This window comes from Perissodus microlepis, chromosome 1 (genome assembly GCF_051167445.1).
Source record: "Perissodus microlepis isolate ML-2025 ecotype Zambia chromosome 1, ASM5116744v1, whole genome shotgun sequence".
NCBI classification, from domain to species: Eukaryota; Metazoa; Chordata; class Actinopteri; order Cichliformes; family Cichlidae; genus Perissodus; species Perissodus microlepis.
Genome location: NC_140461.1, coordinates 38,906,049 through 38,920,164, shown reverse-complemented (window position 1 = coordinate 38,920,164; position 14,116 = coordinate 38,906,049). Strand labels below are relative to the sequence as shown.

At 41.2% G+C, this 14,116-nt stretch overlaps 1 protein-coding gene across 3 annotated transcripts in view; it reads right to left on the bottom strand.

The window, feature by feature from the left end:
• The window catches only part of arnt2 (aryl-hydrocarbon receptor nuclear translocator 2), a 64,961-nt gene that overhangs the window by 38,759 nt on the left and 12,086 nt on the right, over window positions 1-14,116 (bottom strand). For 2 of the 3 annotated variants that reach the window (XM_084923273.1, XM_084923266.1), the window contains exons 3-6: window positions 13,401-13,448; window positions 9,913-10,126; window positions 6,721-6,934; window positions 2,811-2,913 (exon numbers count right to left, since the gene is read on the bottom strand). In XM_084923273.1, coding sequence (XP_084779399.1) covers window positions 2,811-2,913; window positions 6,721-6,934; window positions 9,913-10,126; window positions 13,401-13,448 — 579 coding nt within the window. Of the gene's footprint in view, window positions 1-2,810; window positions 2,914-6,720; window positions 6,935-9,912; window positions 10,127-11,771; window positions 11,823-13,400; window positions 13,449-14,116 lie in introns of all 3 variants that reach the window. The other variant, XM_084923280.1, reaches the window with a different exon arrangement.

The window sequence follows — 14,116 nt, the reverse complement described above, 5'->3', positions numbered from 1 at the left end:
CATACTCTCTGTGGATGAAAGTGCAGACATGATGGACATTGCACAGCTGACCATCTTCATCCGTGGAGAGGAAATCTTGGACATTAATCGATGCACGGGACAACGACAGGAGAAGACATTTTTGAAAACGTATGTCTAAGTGTAACGACATGAAACCTCCCTGGGACAAACAACAGATGGAGCGCTGGTGTCGTGCGGTGAAAAAAGTGGACTAGTCGGCAGAATGTGAGTAAAGATGCAGGAGGAGAAATGTACCGGTGAGTTAACAGCACATCACTGCATCACACACCAGGAAACGCTGTTTGGTAAAGTCCTAAAAATGGAGCATGTAATGATCACCGTGACGCGAACTGTAAATTTTATCTGAGCTAAAGGTTTAAATCACCGTCAGTTTCAGTCTTTTATGTGGGAAATAGATTCAGAGTTTGCCGACATTCCTCATCATACAGAGGTCCGCTGGGATAAAAGTTCTCAATACAGTTTTTGAGCTCAGCAAGGAAACCTGTCAGTTCATGGACATGACATGTATGAGGGCATTTCAAGTGAAGCTGTCACAAATGCACCAGTGCAACCTGCCTCACTTTCCCTGTTGCCAAGTAATGTTGAACCAAGTCGGCGCACTTTGCTGATAAGCTGAGCGCGGCACTTAAAAAGAGCCTCGGGAGTTTGACCCGAAGGAGAGCACCTGGTGGCCATGCCTTAGCCTATGGGGCGCAGCCAGGCATAGCCCGAAGAAGCGACATGCAAATTTTAGTCTTTTGCATTTGCTGGACTGTTCAATTGGAATTGCGTGAGATGCATGACAAAAGGTCAATAAATAAACCTCACAAGATCAAAGGTTTACACTGACAGGCATGACATTAAGAAATGTGAACAGACGCCAGATTTTTAGTGGTAAGTATTCATCAAAAGGAGCAGTGGTGGTGCCATAGTTGAAGATGTTAAGGTTTTCAGTGGGAGTGAGCAGGATGGACAACATAAGACATTAGAGAGGGAAGGTTGGGATAGTTTGGACATATGCAGAAGAGAGATGGTGAATCTACTGGACAAAGGAGACTGAATATGAAGCTGCCAGGCAGGAAAAAAGGGGAAGACCACAAAATTCATGGATGTACTGAAAGCGGACGGGTGGTGTGACAGAAGACGATGCTAAAGATAGGGTGAGATTGTGGCAGATGATTAGCTGTAGTGACCCCTAAAGGGAGTCAGTGGAAGAAGCTGGAAAATTCTCCAACAATGTAAAATGTAACATTTTAAGTAAATGAGGCCATTGCTGACGGTCGGTGTAGCCAGGCTGTTCCTACAGCTGTGATTTTGATTGTGAATTATTATTGTGAGTCTTTACCTTTCGATATAAAGTACCTTGAGGCAACTCTTGTTGCGATTTGGTACTATGTAAATAAAACATAATTAAATCAACACATCATTCATTATTATTCATTAATTAAAAAAAACAAAAATAATTGAAAATACACATTTTTGAGGTTTGACCATTAAAAGAAAATATCACTGTTTTATTCACATAGTTTTACATGGACTACACCTCCTATAAGGTGTCTCATAGGCACATTGAGACAAACTGTGCTGTCAGTAAATAGCTTACCAGTGGTAATAAAGCAGTGCTCTACTCTGCCCACACTGATGTAAAAATCTCACAACAATGACAGATCCCCAACCATTTCTGTGACCGCTTAACTTCTTTCTGATGTGACGTTTATGTGATCTGCTCTGGAGCTAGATTTACATCTTATATTTCTGGTATAAACATATCCATTAACTGTCCCTGTTTAAGTTAGATGTCATCGTCAGTGTTACCTTTTTATAGCTCCTAACACAGTAGGGAGGCTGTTGTGGTTGCAGGATAAGTGACTGTACTCTGCACTTAACAGGCTGCTATTGCTATTGTGTGGACTAACGCTGCAGTGATTAGAGGGAGGCATAGAGACACATCATTATAACCAGGCTTCCATTTCCTTTCGTCAGCAACCACAACATCTCAATAGATATTACACTGAACGTAAGTCTCAATCTTGGTTTCACCACTGCCCTATAGGTCTGAGATGACCTATTTTTAAAGGGATCCAGGGGCAACGCAGCAAAGACTAAAACAAAGTAGAAAAAACAAAGACGCTCCCTTCCTGCTACAATACATCAAACGCTGCTAAGAATCACTGTAACCCATTTCATCTGTGCTCGCTTGCATTTCAACAGATTTCAGTCTGCTGACATGCAAGCTCAAGTTGCAATCAAAGAGCAGATTTGGCCTTACATCAGACTACACTGCTTTCCCCAAACACTTTAACATTACCCAAATAAATGACTGACGCAGTGATTACTAAAAAGTAACCACTTGAAAAATTCCATGGATCACATTTACATTACATATTTAAACAATCTGACAAATAAAACTCATCTGAAATTAAACCCAGAGAAACTAGTAAAATAAAAAATGATGATCACACTAACGGCCAAGCTAAACATTCCACGATCTACTCCATAAAAGTGCATATGAAGCTTAACCCATTCGTTACTATAATATCATTTTGAATGGTTGTCCGTCTTTGTCTTATGTGCTGTAATATAACTCTGAGTTCAATGCACTGTTCTATAGTGCAGTCATTTCCAAAGTGTGGGCTGGGGCACTTCTGGAGGGCCACAAAGGTCGTAGCTGAAATTTAAGTATGTATATTTGGGTGGGCCCACTGGAAGTTTTGGTTTTTAGGTAGCCCACAGCACTCTTGACTTTTGGGTGCTCGAAAGGCACAAAATCAAAATCCCCTCTCCCCAAAAAACAACTTGGTCACACACACCTCATTCGGCATATGAAGGAGCGTCGGGAGCCCATGCACATCCTCATGGAGGATTGTTGTCCTTCCTTCTTCACCGTTCCCGTCTTCAGGTCCAGAATTCGCCCTGTTGACACACAAACAATATCTTTAATAATAATATTACACATGTATAGTCTGCAACAACACTGCCGTGGTCCTGGGTCTTTTCCCCAGTGTTTTTTTTGTTTTTTGGTCTTTTACGTTCGGTCCAGCACTGCTTTGTTTTTCATTTTGAAATCAGCTTTAAAGCTGTTTGAAGCATCTGGGTGCTAATCCTGAGTGCCACACAGTGTTTCATGACAGAAAAACGGATCAAGTGGACATGTAGTGTAGTGGCAGCAGGCGGGTCTGTCTCTATTGGAGACAACTTTAGATTGTAAGTGATGGCTCGAACACAGTGAAGGTGTACTTGTGTACTTTTGCTTTGACAGCAGCAGTGAGTACTGGCTCATCCTTTATCACATTCAAAAGAACATGTGTTTACTGATTTCTTCTGTGGTAATGAACCAAACAAATGGCATTGGGTCAGTTTCTGGGGAGTAGATCCATGCAGGATCTTGAGATCAGAATCTATTCAGAGTAAAAAGTTTGTTTGATCAACATCAATACTGCCATTTTAGCAATATCCAATCAGTCTTTTGTATCTAGACACAGTGTTTTAATAAAGCTACAGTAAAAAGCCTAATTAATCGTCCTGTGACTGACATCAAACCACTTGTGTGATCTAAGTGCACATTAAATCCCTCAACCAATTCTCTTCACTGGCACTGAGACGGGGATGAAAAGAGAGACATTCGAATTGAAGGCTTGAAAAGAAAGCCGATTACTGAGACGGCCAGAAAAAAGCAACTTCGCTGACCTCTCACAAATGCAGTTCAGTACTTTTAGTATCCAGAAACCATGAAGCTGACTGGATATTCACACTGGGGGTGGGCGTTATATATTTAATATACTCAATGTATCGTGAGTTTTTCCCACATATGACGGCTTTATCGTAACCATCAAGGATAAAGTGCTTAAGGGGAAAAAATTCACGTCGAGTTTTTTCCCCCTCTTCCACATGCTGCAAATGCATCGTTAATTATGTTGGAATTTTTAAGATTACGCAAGCTGTTCAAGAGTTACGGTAGTTTAAAGAAACATCGGACAAACCTCTCACAGTGACAGGTTAGTTACACAAAGAAAATTTCACAATTGTTATGTTATAAACACAAAAGAGCGCCTTTTTATTTCGGTTTTAATTTTGTCTCATGCTTGACGTACTTTTTTGGTGCAGATTTTTTGTTTCTTAAAGGTGTTGACCACAGAAAGTCTGAGTGCAGCTGATGGTAAAAAAAAAAAAAACACATTTCAATTCATTCAGATTTTTTTTATTCAAAGTAGAAAAAAGTAATGAAGGGTCAATTTGAAAGAGTACAGCAGTGCAATTTTAGGCAGTAAGTGGTTGAAGATAACAATAGTTTTTGGAGGTTATGTAAACATATTGTGATATATATTGTTTATCGTGATATAGCCAAAACATATTGTGATATTAGATGTTTTACTTCACACACAAACTTAATGATCCACACAGAGGAAAGAAGGTTAAGCACCATAGTAAATGTGGACCAACTCACTCATCACAAAAGAACCCAACAACGTCTCGGTTAAGGGCCAGACCAGAGATTCAGCTATCATGAGGTACAACACACCTTCAAACTGCTTTATACTCTAAGGTATTATATTAGATACACAAATAACCAGCTGATCCCCTGTGAGCAGCACCACATACAACAAACAGGACAAACTAAAACAGGAAGGAGTGCAGGAAGTTTGCTTCGATCCCTGGGCCAGATGTTACCGGGTGAGCAGCCGGGTACACCAAAGACCGTCACAGGGAGAGGCAGACCATCACTCACACCTACAGTCAGTTTAGAACCACCAGTAACCTAACCCTGCCACGCATGTTCGCCCCATGTCTGCAAACTCCACACACAAACGCCGCGGGAGCTTCTTCCTGTGTAGCAACAGTGCTACCCTTCGAACACCACGCTGCCAACAGCATTCTGATAATCATAATCAAAGACTGTACTCGTCTCTTAAATCCAAGCTGGGAGCTGTTTCCACAAGCCTGACAGCCGAAGGCTCTGCCTTCTGTTTTACTTTTAAAAACTCTAGTAAGGAAAAACAAGTCAGACTGAACTCCAAGAGTAAAGTGCTCTATTGTGATCATATGAGCGTGTGAGCAATTTATCCTTCTGACATCCTCTAGGATGTCTGCGTTATGGGTCAACTGAAGGACTTTCAGGGAGCTTTTAGAATAGTGAGATAAGGAATTACAACAGATGAGTCTAGAAGCAACAAATGCACAGAGTATTTGTTGTATTTCAGCATCACTCAGAGACAAATGTATTGTATTTGTATGTTAGAAATACTGGCAGGTACTAGTTAAAGGACATATCCTCATTAAAAATGACTGGTATGTGGTTCTGGGGACTTCCACAAAGTGTACTGGGCTAAACGGCTGTGATAAAATATGAATAGAAAAAAAGCATTAATATTTTTGTGTGCCATAATAAAAAAAAGAAAGATGTGAACTGTACGACGACCTTCTCACCAAAAATAATCACTCATTCTTTCTGCAATGAGCTATAGACATCAGCAACTCCTTTGGAGAGTTTTGGTCTACTGGGAGCTGACTGATATTGTTCAGTCCTTCCACATCAACAAACTGGAAAACCATGCAGCCACGCACACGATGAGGAGGAGAAGAAGAGGAGTGAATTAAACTTAACCCAGTGACTTCAGAGGCTGTGCGCGTGTGCGCTTGTGTACGCGTGCATTCTGTTGTGTTTTCATCTGCCAGAGCTCGACGCGGGGATTACTGGGTTACTGGATTACACAGTACTGCTGGGTGCTTAGTGTTCAGAGGCGCTCTGGAGTCAATGCACAGACCAGCAGGCACGCTTTGTGGTGATCCAGACTACAGTCTGCAGAAGGAGGTTTAAGAAAACAATGCTGCCCTCAAGTGAGCAATCCAAGTATTGCAGAGGTTTTTAGATTTCAAATGTTACTGTCAGTCTTTCAGCTTTAAATACATCATATGTATGCAGCTAGAATTATAATGTAACACAAAATATAATAAAGATTAACAGCAGATTACAACAATACTTACACAATAAAATACCTGTGTGTACCAGATTTAAACCAGACCTAAATCTTAATAATAGTTTCATCAGAGTTCCATTTCTAAATGCTAAATTAAAATGCCTTTGATAAATATTCCACCCTAATCTTAAATGACTTCTCCTCTTCTCCCCATTTAGATTCTTCCTCTGTGTCTAACGTTACAATAATGACACGCAGTTCTGCGAGGTGGCAGATTAGTGGTAGATCGAAGAAAGCTGCTCATCGTCCAAACAGCAAGAACCCACCTGTGATCTCCCTGGGTGACAGTGACTCCAAACTGTGGAGCTTCACAAATAAATGTCAGCACCATCTAAACCAAAACATAGCTGACTGTAGGACGGTTTCAACTGGTGGTACGAATCAAAAATGTCAGAACAAAATGAGAAGGAAACCCAAATGTTTGTGACTCAAGCCTTATGCCGCTGGGTGGAGATGATCAGCTGGCCAGATCAACCACTTCTGTCGTACTGTGTTATGATGAATCCAGTCTATGAAGTCTCATCAACAAATCTTTTTAGAATAAGAGCTAACCCTTCAAACTGTGATGGATATCAGAGTGTTACTTATTTTAAAAGGGAAGCGTAGTGCAGCCTGACAGGTGGTGTGTGTGTGTAGCAGGTGGTTATAAAGACGCTCTGCTGCTCAAATCCTTTTACAAAACAATAATGATCAAAAGTACAACACGTCAAGCTGCAAGAATTATTTGTGACGATCCTTTCTCTACCTGTCATGGAGTTTTCTGAAGTGCTGAGCTGTTCCCTCAATTTGTCCACATCATCAGGGTGGACCTGCTCGTACAGAGTGCTGCCAAACCACTCAGACTGGGGATGGTTCAGCACTGGTGTCACCGAGTCCGATACATAGATGACCCGACCCGTCTCTGCGGCAACCACAAACAGGAAGCCATCCGCCGCCTCCAAGATCAGGTGCTTTAGTTCCTACAGGGAAAGAAAGGTTTATTAACCAAGAAGCACAACCACATAGACAAAACCAAATCAAGCAAATTTCAACCAAATGCACAGTGAAAATGTGTTCAACTCAAATTAAGATGTAGTAAGTAAAAGTAAATGTTAATAAAGCAAATGTACATTTAAGTAGATATAAATGTTTATAAGAAGATGGAAACTCTTGATTAACTTAAAATAATTACACCTCTGGTAATGTTGAAGAAATATGTTTTCAGTCACAAGAAGACTGTTACTTTAAGCTATAGTCATTGAGATCTGGTAGCATGGCTCTGTGCTGCTGCTCCATCTGCATATGTGGCCAGAGGCAGCGAGAACAGCAGCAAGGGGATGACTGTCAATAGATACAGTGTGAAAGTCAGAAACAGCATGAAGCAGCTGCTCGCTTCTAGCTTGCACTTGGAATCTCCCACACTTCTTGCGTTTCTTCTTCCTGATGTTGCCATCTCTTAACATAGGTGTATTTTTCATTACAGCCATCTTCCTCTCATCTGGTTAGCCATCACCAGTTTGTTTACCTGTATCTGGAAGTCCCACAGGATCTTAACTTGGTCATCCTCAACCACCCTAAGGGGTGTATCCCATTTTGACCTCAGGACTTCCAGGCCATACTCAGTGCAGATGTTTCATAACACTTGGTTATGGCGTTCTATGTATGCCCTGCCTGCTAGCATCTAGCACCCTGCTCTTATGTGCTACAGGGATAACGAATGGAGCAATCTTGTTGATCGTTTGGCTGAGGGGGTTCAGGCCTATGCACACAGAGAGAGCATCTCCTTGGTAAATCCCACACTTCATGCCGACTTTTGGCTTAAAGTTGTCCTCTGGTGTTGTTGGCCACATTCCCATTGAATTTCTAATGAAGGCTCTCAGTGTCCTTTTGGTCTTGTATAGTTTTAGGCATTCCAGGATCCATGCGTGAGGTACTGAGTCATTGCCTTTCTTGTAGTCAATTCAGGCAGTGCACAGGTTGGTTAGTCTAGTCTTAAACTCTTGAAAGTAATGGGGTATTCTGACAGCTCCATATTGTTATCTCTTGTCTTCTCAACATGTTTGTGGTTTGCAAGATTTACGAATCTTGAAGCTGCTGCAAGGAGCTGTGACTGTAAGGCGGTTGGTGCCTCTTGTGATGGTAATTGCCATGAAGCTGTAGAGATGTCCTGTCAGGTTAAGCATCAGGTGGTTGCCTCCAGCCCTCACTGGAATCACCACCTCCAAATCTGTGGCCGTGGTCCTCAGCCAGAAAAGGGTGGAGTGCCCGCTCTGCATCAGTGTGCAGCTGCTACTTATCCACATCGAAATGAGTCAGTTGAGATAGTTCGGGGCATCTGACAAGGACGCCTCCTGGGTGAGGTGTTGCAGGCATGTCCCAGGACCAGGACACATGCTGGAGTTCCCCTGGATGAACTGGATTAAGTGGCCAGGGAGGAGGAGGTGCTTTGGCTGGTAGCCTCCACGACTCAGCCGCAGATAAGTGGAAGAAAATGGATGGATGGCTGTTTATATCAGATTTACAGTATTTTTTGGGAATGGCATAATAATTTGAAAATGAAAGTGGGCTGATTTTATCTCCATTACAAAACGCGTTAATTATTCTTTCTGAATCATATTTGTTTATATTAAGTGTTGTTAGTTCAAGGATGATAAAACATCGTGTGATTTTGTTGCCTTTACTTTGTGTCTAAGCAAAATTAAAAACAGTAAGTAGCCACAAATTGTTTTTAATTTAGTAGAACTTGAAATGTTTGTCAGTGGGTAAACGAGTTGTTCTTATTACTGTGTACTCAGAATGAGTACATTGCCCAACTTAGTTATCTTAAGTAAGCTTTACTTAGTTTTTTTGAGGCAATGAGTTTGCATAATTGTTTTTTTTTTAGTTCTGGGGACGAATGAGATTTTACAGCGTGCAGATTTTTGGTCACAATGGTCACCAATTTAAAGAAGTGCAGTTTAAAGACCTCTTAACAAAAGTGGTCTTTGCTGCACACTAGAAGACAGACAGTATATTGTCAAAAGCATTTGCTTGTCTCCTTTAACATAGATATGAACTTGAGTGGCATCCCATTCTTAATCCTGTCAGTCCATCCTTTGCAGCTAAAACAGCTTTCCACAAGGTTGAAGTGCCTGTTTGTGGGAATTTTGGACCATTCTTCCAGGAGCACTTTGTGAGGTCAGACACTGACATTGGCCAGTCAAGTTCTTTCACACCAAACTCGCTCATCCATGTCTTTATGGATCTTGCTTTGTGCACAGGTGCACACTAATGTTGGAACAGCAAGGGGCCATCCCCAAACTGTTCCTACAACTTTGGGAGCATGAAATTGTCCAAAATGTCTTGTTATCCTGAAGCACTACGATTTCCATTCACTGGAACACAAAAACAGCCCCACACCATGATCCCCCCTCCACCAAACTTTGTACCGTGTAGTCCGACAAGTACTGTTCTCCCAGCATCTGATTGCCAGACGGGGAAGGATGATTCATCACTCCAGAGAATACGTATCACTGCTCTAGAGACAACTGGCAGCATGTTTTACACTCCTGCATTCGACACTCTGCATTGCGCTTTGTGATGTAGTGCTTGGTTTCAGCTGCTTGGCCATGGAAACCCAATCTGCAAAGCTCACTCTTCTCCTCTACGCTAATCTGAAGACCATGTGAGGTTTGGAGGTCTGTAATGATTAACTGTGTAGAGAGTCTGTGCACCACCCACCTCAGCATCCACTGACCCCATTCTGTGATTTTATTTGGCCAACCACATCCTTGCTGTTGTTCCCAGACATCCCCACTTCAACTAACAGTTGACTGTTGAATATTTTGTAGTGATGAAATTTCACAACTCAAAAAAAAGACATTAATAAAAAAATATTTTTTCTATGCCAGTTTCAGTTCCACTGCCATCCATCTTTGCTGTGAGCAGCTAGAGCTTTGCTCCTCTGACAGTACAGTACCTGCTCCGTGAGAAAGGAAGGCTTATAGGCGCCATCGGTAGATGTGTTGCCGGTCCCCCTCATGGATTTCATATGGGAAACAGCCATACGCAGGATGGTCAGCTTATCAGGTTTTCGAGCTAAAGCACTGCAGGTGGGGACCATGTCCGACAGCTCGGTGATGTATTGGGTCATTTTGTTGCGCCGGCGTCTCTCAATCTCACTGTGGTTCTCTCTAAAACAGAAAAGATCAGTTAGAGGCTTGGAAGATGCAAGTTGAGAACCCCTTGCAGCCTTGGGATGTATCTTATCAGGATGTTTTGGAACTTTAGATGAATGACTGTACAATTTGATCTCAAAGATACCCTTTGCTGTCAAATTATTATTCTTTATTTTAACAATTCTGTGTTTAAATATTCATCTAAGAAGAAAGCAGTGACAATAACACAGGGCACAAACAGTTAAGGACTTCAGTGGCTCCTCCAAGTATTGTTAAGTACTCTATTTGTAAAAAAACACCTATTTGTCTTAATCTCCTGCACTCTGGCCGTTTTAGACTCGTGTCTGTTTGTATAATAATGGTCAGATTAGCTGGTCCCACTTTATTTGGGGAAGACACAAAAACAACCAATGAATCTTTAGGTTGTGTGTCCTCCATCGAGCAGAATTTCAGCAGGTTACGCTGCAGACTTTACAGATTTACCAGCAGAGAAAGGTTTTTAAAAATCCATCATATCGGTATGGATATACATAAAAATCATGCTGGAGTCAAGTTGGTAGTTTTTATTGACACCTCACAGATTCTCATAAAACTCGTGATTCTCTGAAATATTTGGAATGCAGTCAGAAAATTTTGGGTAAAAATTGAAAAATAAATGGATAAAATAAAATACAAGATAATTGCACAATACCAAAATAAAACATACCAAGCCCTGCATAAGCTCAGCATAAGCTCAGCACACAAGGGAAGCTCTCGGCTTCGCTTACATCTGTCCCACATGTCGGGAATCCAAGTATGGAAAAAAACCATCCTGGAAATCTTGTTAGATGTAACAGTAAAGGTATAACCACAGAGTACAACTAAGGCTCTGTGGCTTCAGATAATAGTTATATTTTACATTTATGGTTTGGGTACACTCATGAAGAGCGAACAAAACAGAGTGAAGCCAAATCTTAATGCAAGGCTGATAAAAGCTCAAAGTCCGGTTCTTGCTCATTTCTGTCATGTAGCAGAAACGTCGACCATGCTGTGAAGCACCCTGTGAGAGGAGATAAGACTTGCAGAATAAACCTCATGATTCTGGGATTTGCTTTTTATTACTTATGATTATTTTTGATTATTGTAACTTCGTATGAATTCATTACTGATTTTACTTTTTCCCCTAATTCCAGTGTCTAACTTTACCTTTCTGTTTTTAGTTTGTTTGGTTCCCTTTTGTTTGTCTAACAAAGACCTTCGTGTTCCACACATCGCTGTGTAAACGATCCCAAAGCCCTGGCCACAGGATATGATGCTAAAAAAGAGACTTTAGTGTTGCCATCTTGGATGTGGTGCTCCGATTACCTCGCAGTAACAGAATGTGTTTAACTGCTGGAATATGCCCTGGTTTTAAAAAAACAACCTACAAACTGAGTGGGTATTATTGACTCTTTTAAAACTGCTGAAAAAATGTCTGTGCTCACCGCTCTCATAGTAAAATTGGGTGTGTTTAACAAACTCAATGCTTCCAATTTTATTTTTAGCCATCTCTTTTTGGGAACACGCTGTGAGCATTTCTAACAACACAGAAATGTTTTTGTTGTTGTTAGGATCAAAGTAAGCGTCTGTTGATCCCTGCATCAATGGAAAATCCTCTTAATGCCCAGCTGGCTAAGCCTACCTGGCATATCTCTCCTTATCCCCACCAGGATTCTGATCATCATCATCATACCTACAGAAAGGAGAGGACACAGCATGTAACACTCGTGACAAACATGTAGATACAGGAAAAGTATCAAGAGCAGCTTCACTGTCCATATTCAGCTGCCATGCAATACTTCATTACATGTTCATGATTTATGATCGATGCGACAAAGTCTGATGTACAAAAATGGACAACAAGATGGTTTCTCAGGTCATGTGTATTTTTAGGATTGTCACTTCATTCAGCAGTGACTCACAACCACTACTACTGCCACGTCAAGGCACCAACGAACTGAGAAAACCAGTTACACAGGAGGGTGTTTGCCTCCTTTTTATAATTAAATTAACAATCAAAATATCAATCTTTTTAATTGTTTAATAAATTAAATCAGTTTAACGATCCACTTCATGTTACAGCACGCTAAAATACACATAAAACCCCAGCATTCAAATGTCATCTAGTGTCAAATTCTACATGAGGCTAGAAAACTTTTCACTAGATTGAGGACATCTTGATTGACCACTCATGCTAAACATTTACTAGAATTTCAATCAAACAATAGCTCATAAGCAGCTAACAAGCAAGTTGCAAAAAACCCCACAAAGCCCACTAGTGAATATTGTTTCTATGATTAAATGAAGTACACAATATCTGTCAAAGTCTTTTTAAGTTGTTCAGATTCCAACAAAAAACAAAGAAAAATTAAATAAACTGGTGAATCTGCACTGTCCAACCTCAAGGTGAGTGTGGGAACAAATGTGACGTATTTGCTTGAGCTTGTATTTTGTTTGTAAAGACATGTCACCTTCATCAGTTCTTAAAACAAATATTAGAACTCCTAGCAGGGAATATTACCTGACTGAGAACCTTTCACACTGTGCCTGTATACAGGGCAGTGTGTTTGCTTATCCCTCTAACCTACAGTTCAGGTGTTATAGCCTAAAATAGTACCAGCTCCCCCCCCCACCATCCCCCCTCAAAAAATAAAAGTGAATTCCTTTTTTCAGCTCGTTTTTTCAGTTCATTCTTTTGTGTCATGAAATAAGATGCAAGGTGAATGAAAGCTGTTGTATATGGGAGAAAGCAATGATGAATATGCTGGAGTGGAAACAGCAGATGTACAATGTGCATATGCAGCGGCACATCCTTTCATGGTATGCCTTTCTCAATCCACATAGATCAGACATGAAATGTGTCCATGAAAATGCAGTTCCTTGTGTAGCCAGCAGAGAGCAGCTCCTCCTCTCCATTGTCACTGTTCAACTTACACTCACACATTACATTGTATTAGAAGGAACAAATGAGAGACAGGCTGAAATGAAAGGAAATTGTGAGAGGACACTTGAGATGCAGCGACAGAGGAAGACTCACATCAGTTACAAACAGGGTATCAGGAGGATTCTCAAAACAAAACGTGAATTTTTAGAACGATACCTCAAATTAAGGGACCAATTTAAACCAACATAACTCCTACTTTGTTCCAAGTAAGCATTAACAACTCATTGTACCTGCCGATACCCTGAAACAAAAACTGTGTGGTTTTCATGAACTATGTACTAAACAATTTCAGACAGTATGTGTGCCATCTACTATGAATGTTCTCACCTTGAAAACTTGCTAGGCCCCTCTCCATCTTCATCATCAAAGTCCATTCTGAGAAACAACAACAGGAGAGAGAATTACCACTTCTTAATTCAATTAAGTATGTTTTTAATAAAAATTAAAAATATTGCATAAACGTATCAGAACATAGCCACAAGCTATGTTTGGCCGACAAATTACAAGCAATTTGTAATTTGCAAGAAGAGGTAGAATAGCTCCTTAGTCATTGATAGAATACCTACCAATGGTTGGACAAAGCTGGACTCAAAGACAGCGGACGGTAATGTAGTCAGAAATGAGTGGACTGAACTACCAGAAGGCAACACTGCAGACATTGAGGACAGCTACAAGTACCTAGGAATCCCACAGGCGAATGGGAACCACAAAGAGGCCGCTAAGAAAGCTGTAACCACCAAGTACCAAAGGGTCAGGCAAGTCCTGAGGAGCTGAATGGTAAGAACTGTCAACACCTAGGCCCTGCCTGTGATCAGGAACCCTGCCCCCGCTCCCTTCACTTGTGAACAAGACCCCAAGATACTTGAACTCCTCCACTTGGGGCAAGAATTCGTCCTTGAGACAGAATGGACACTCGACCCTTTTCTGGCTGAGGACCGTGGCCTCAGACGTGGAGGTGCCGATTCTCATTCCCACCGCTTCACACTCGGCTGCGAACCGTTCCAATGTGAGCTGTAGGCCATCACCTGATGAAGCCAACAGAA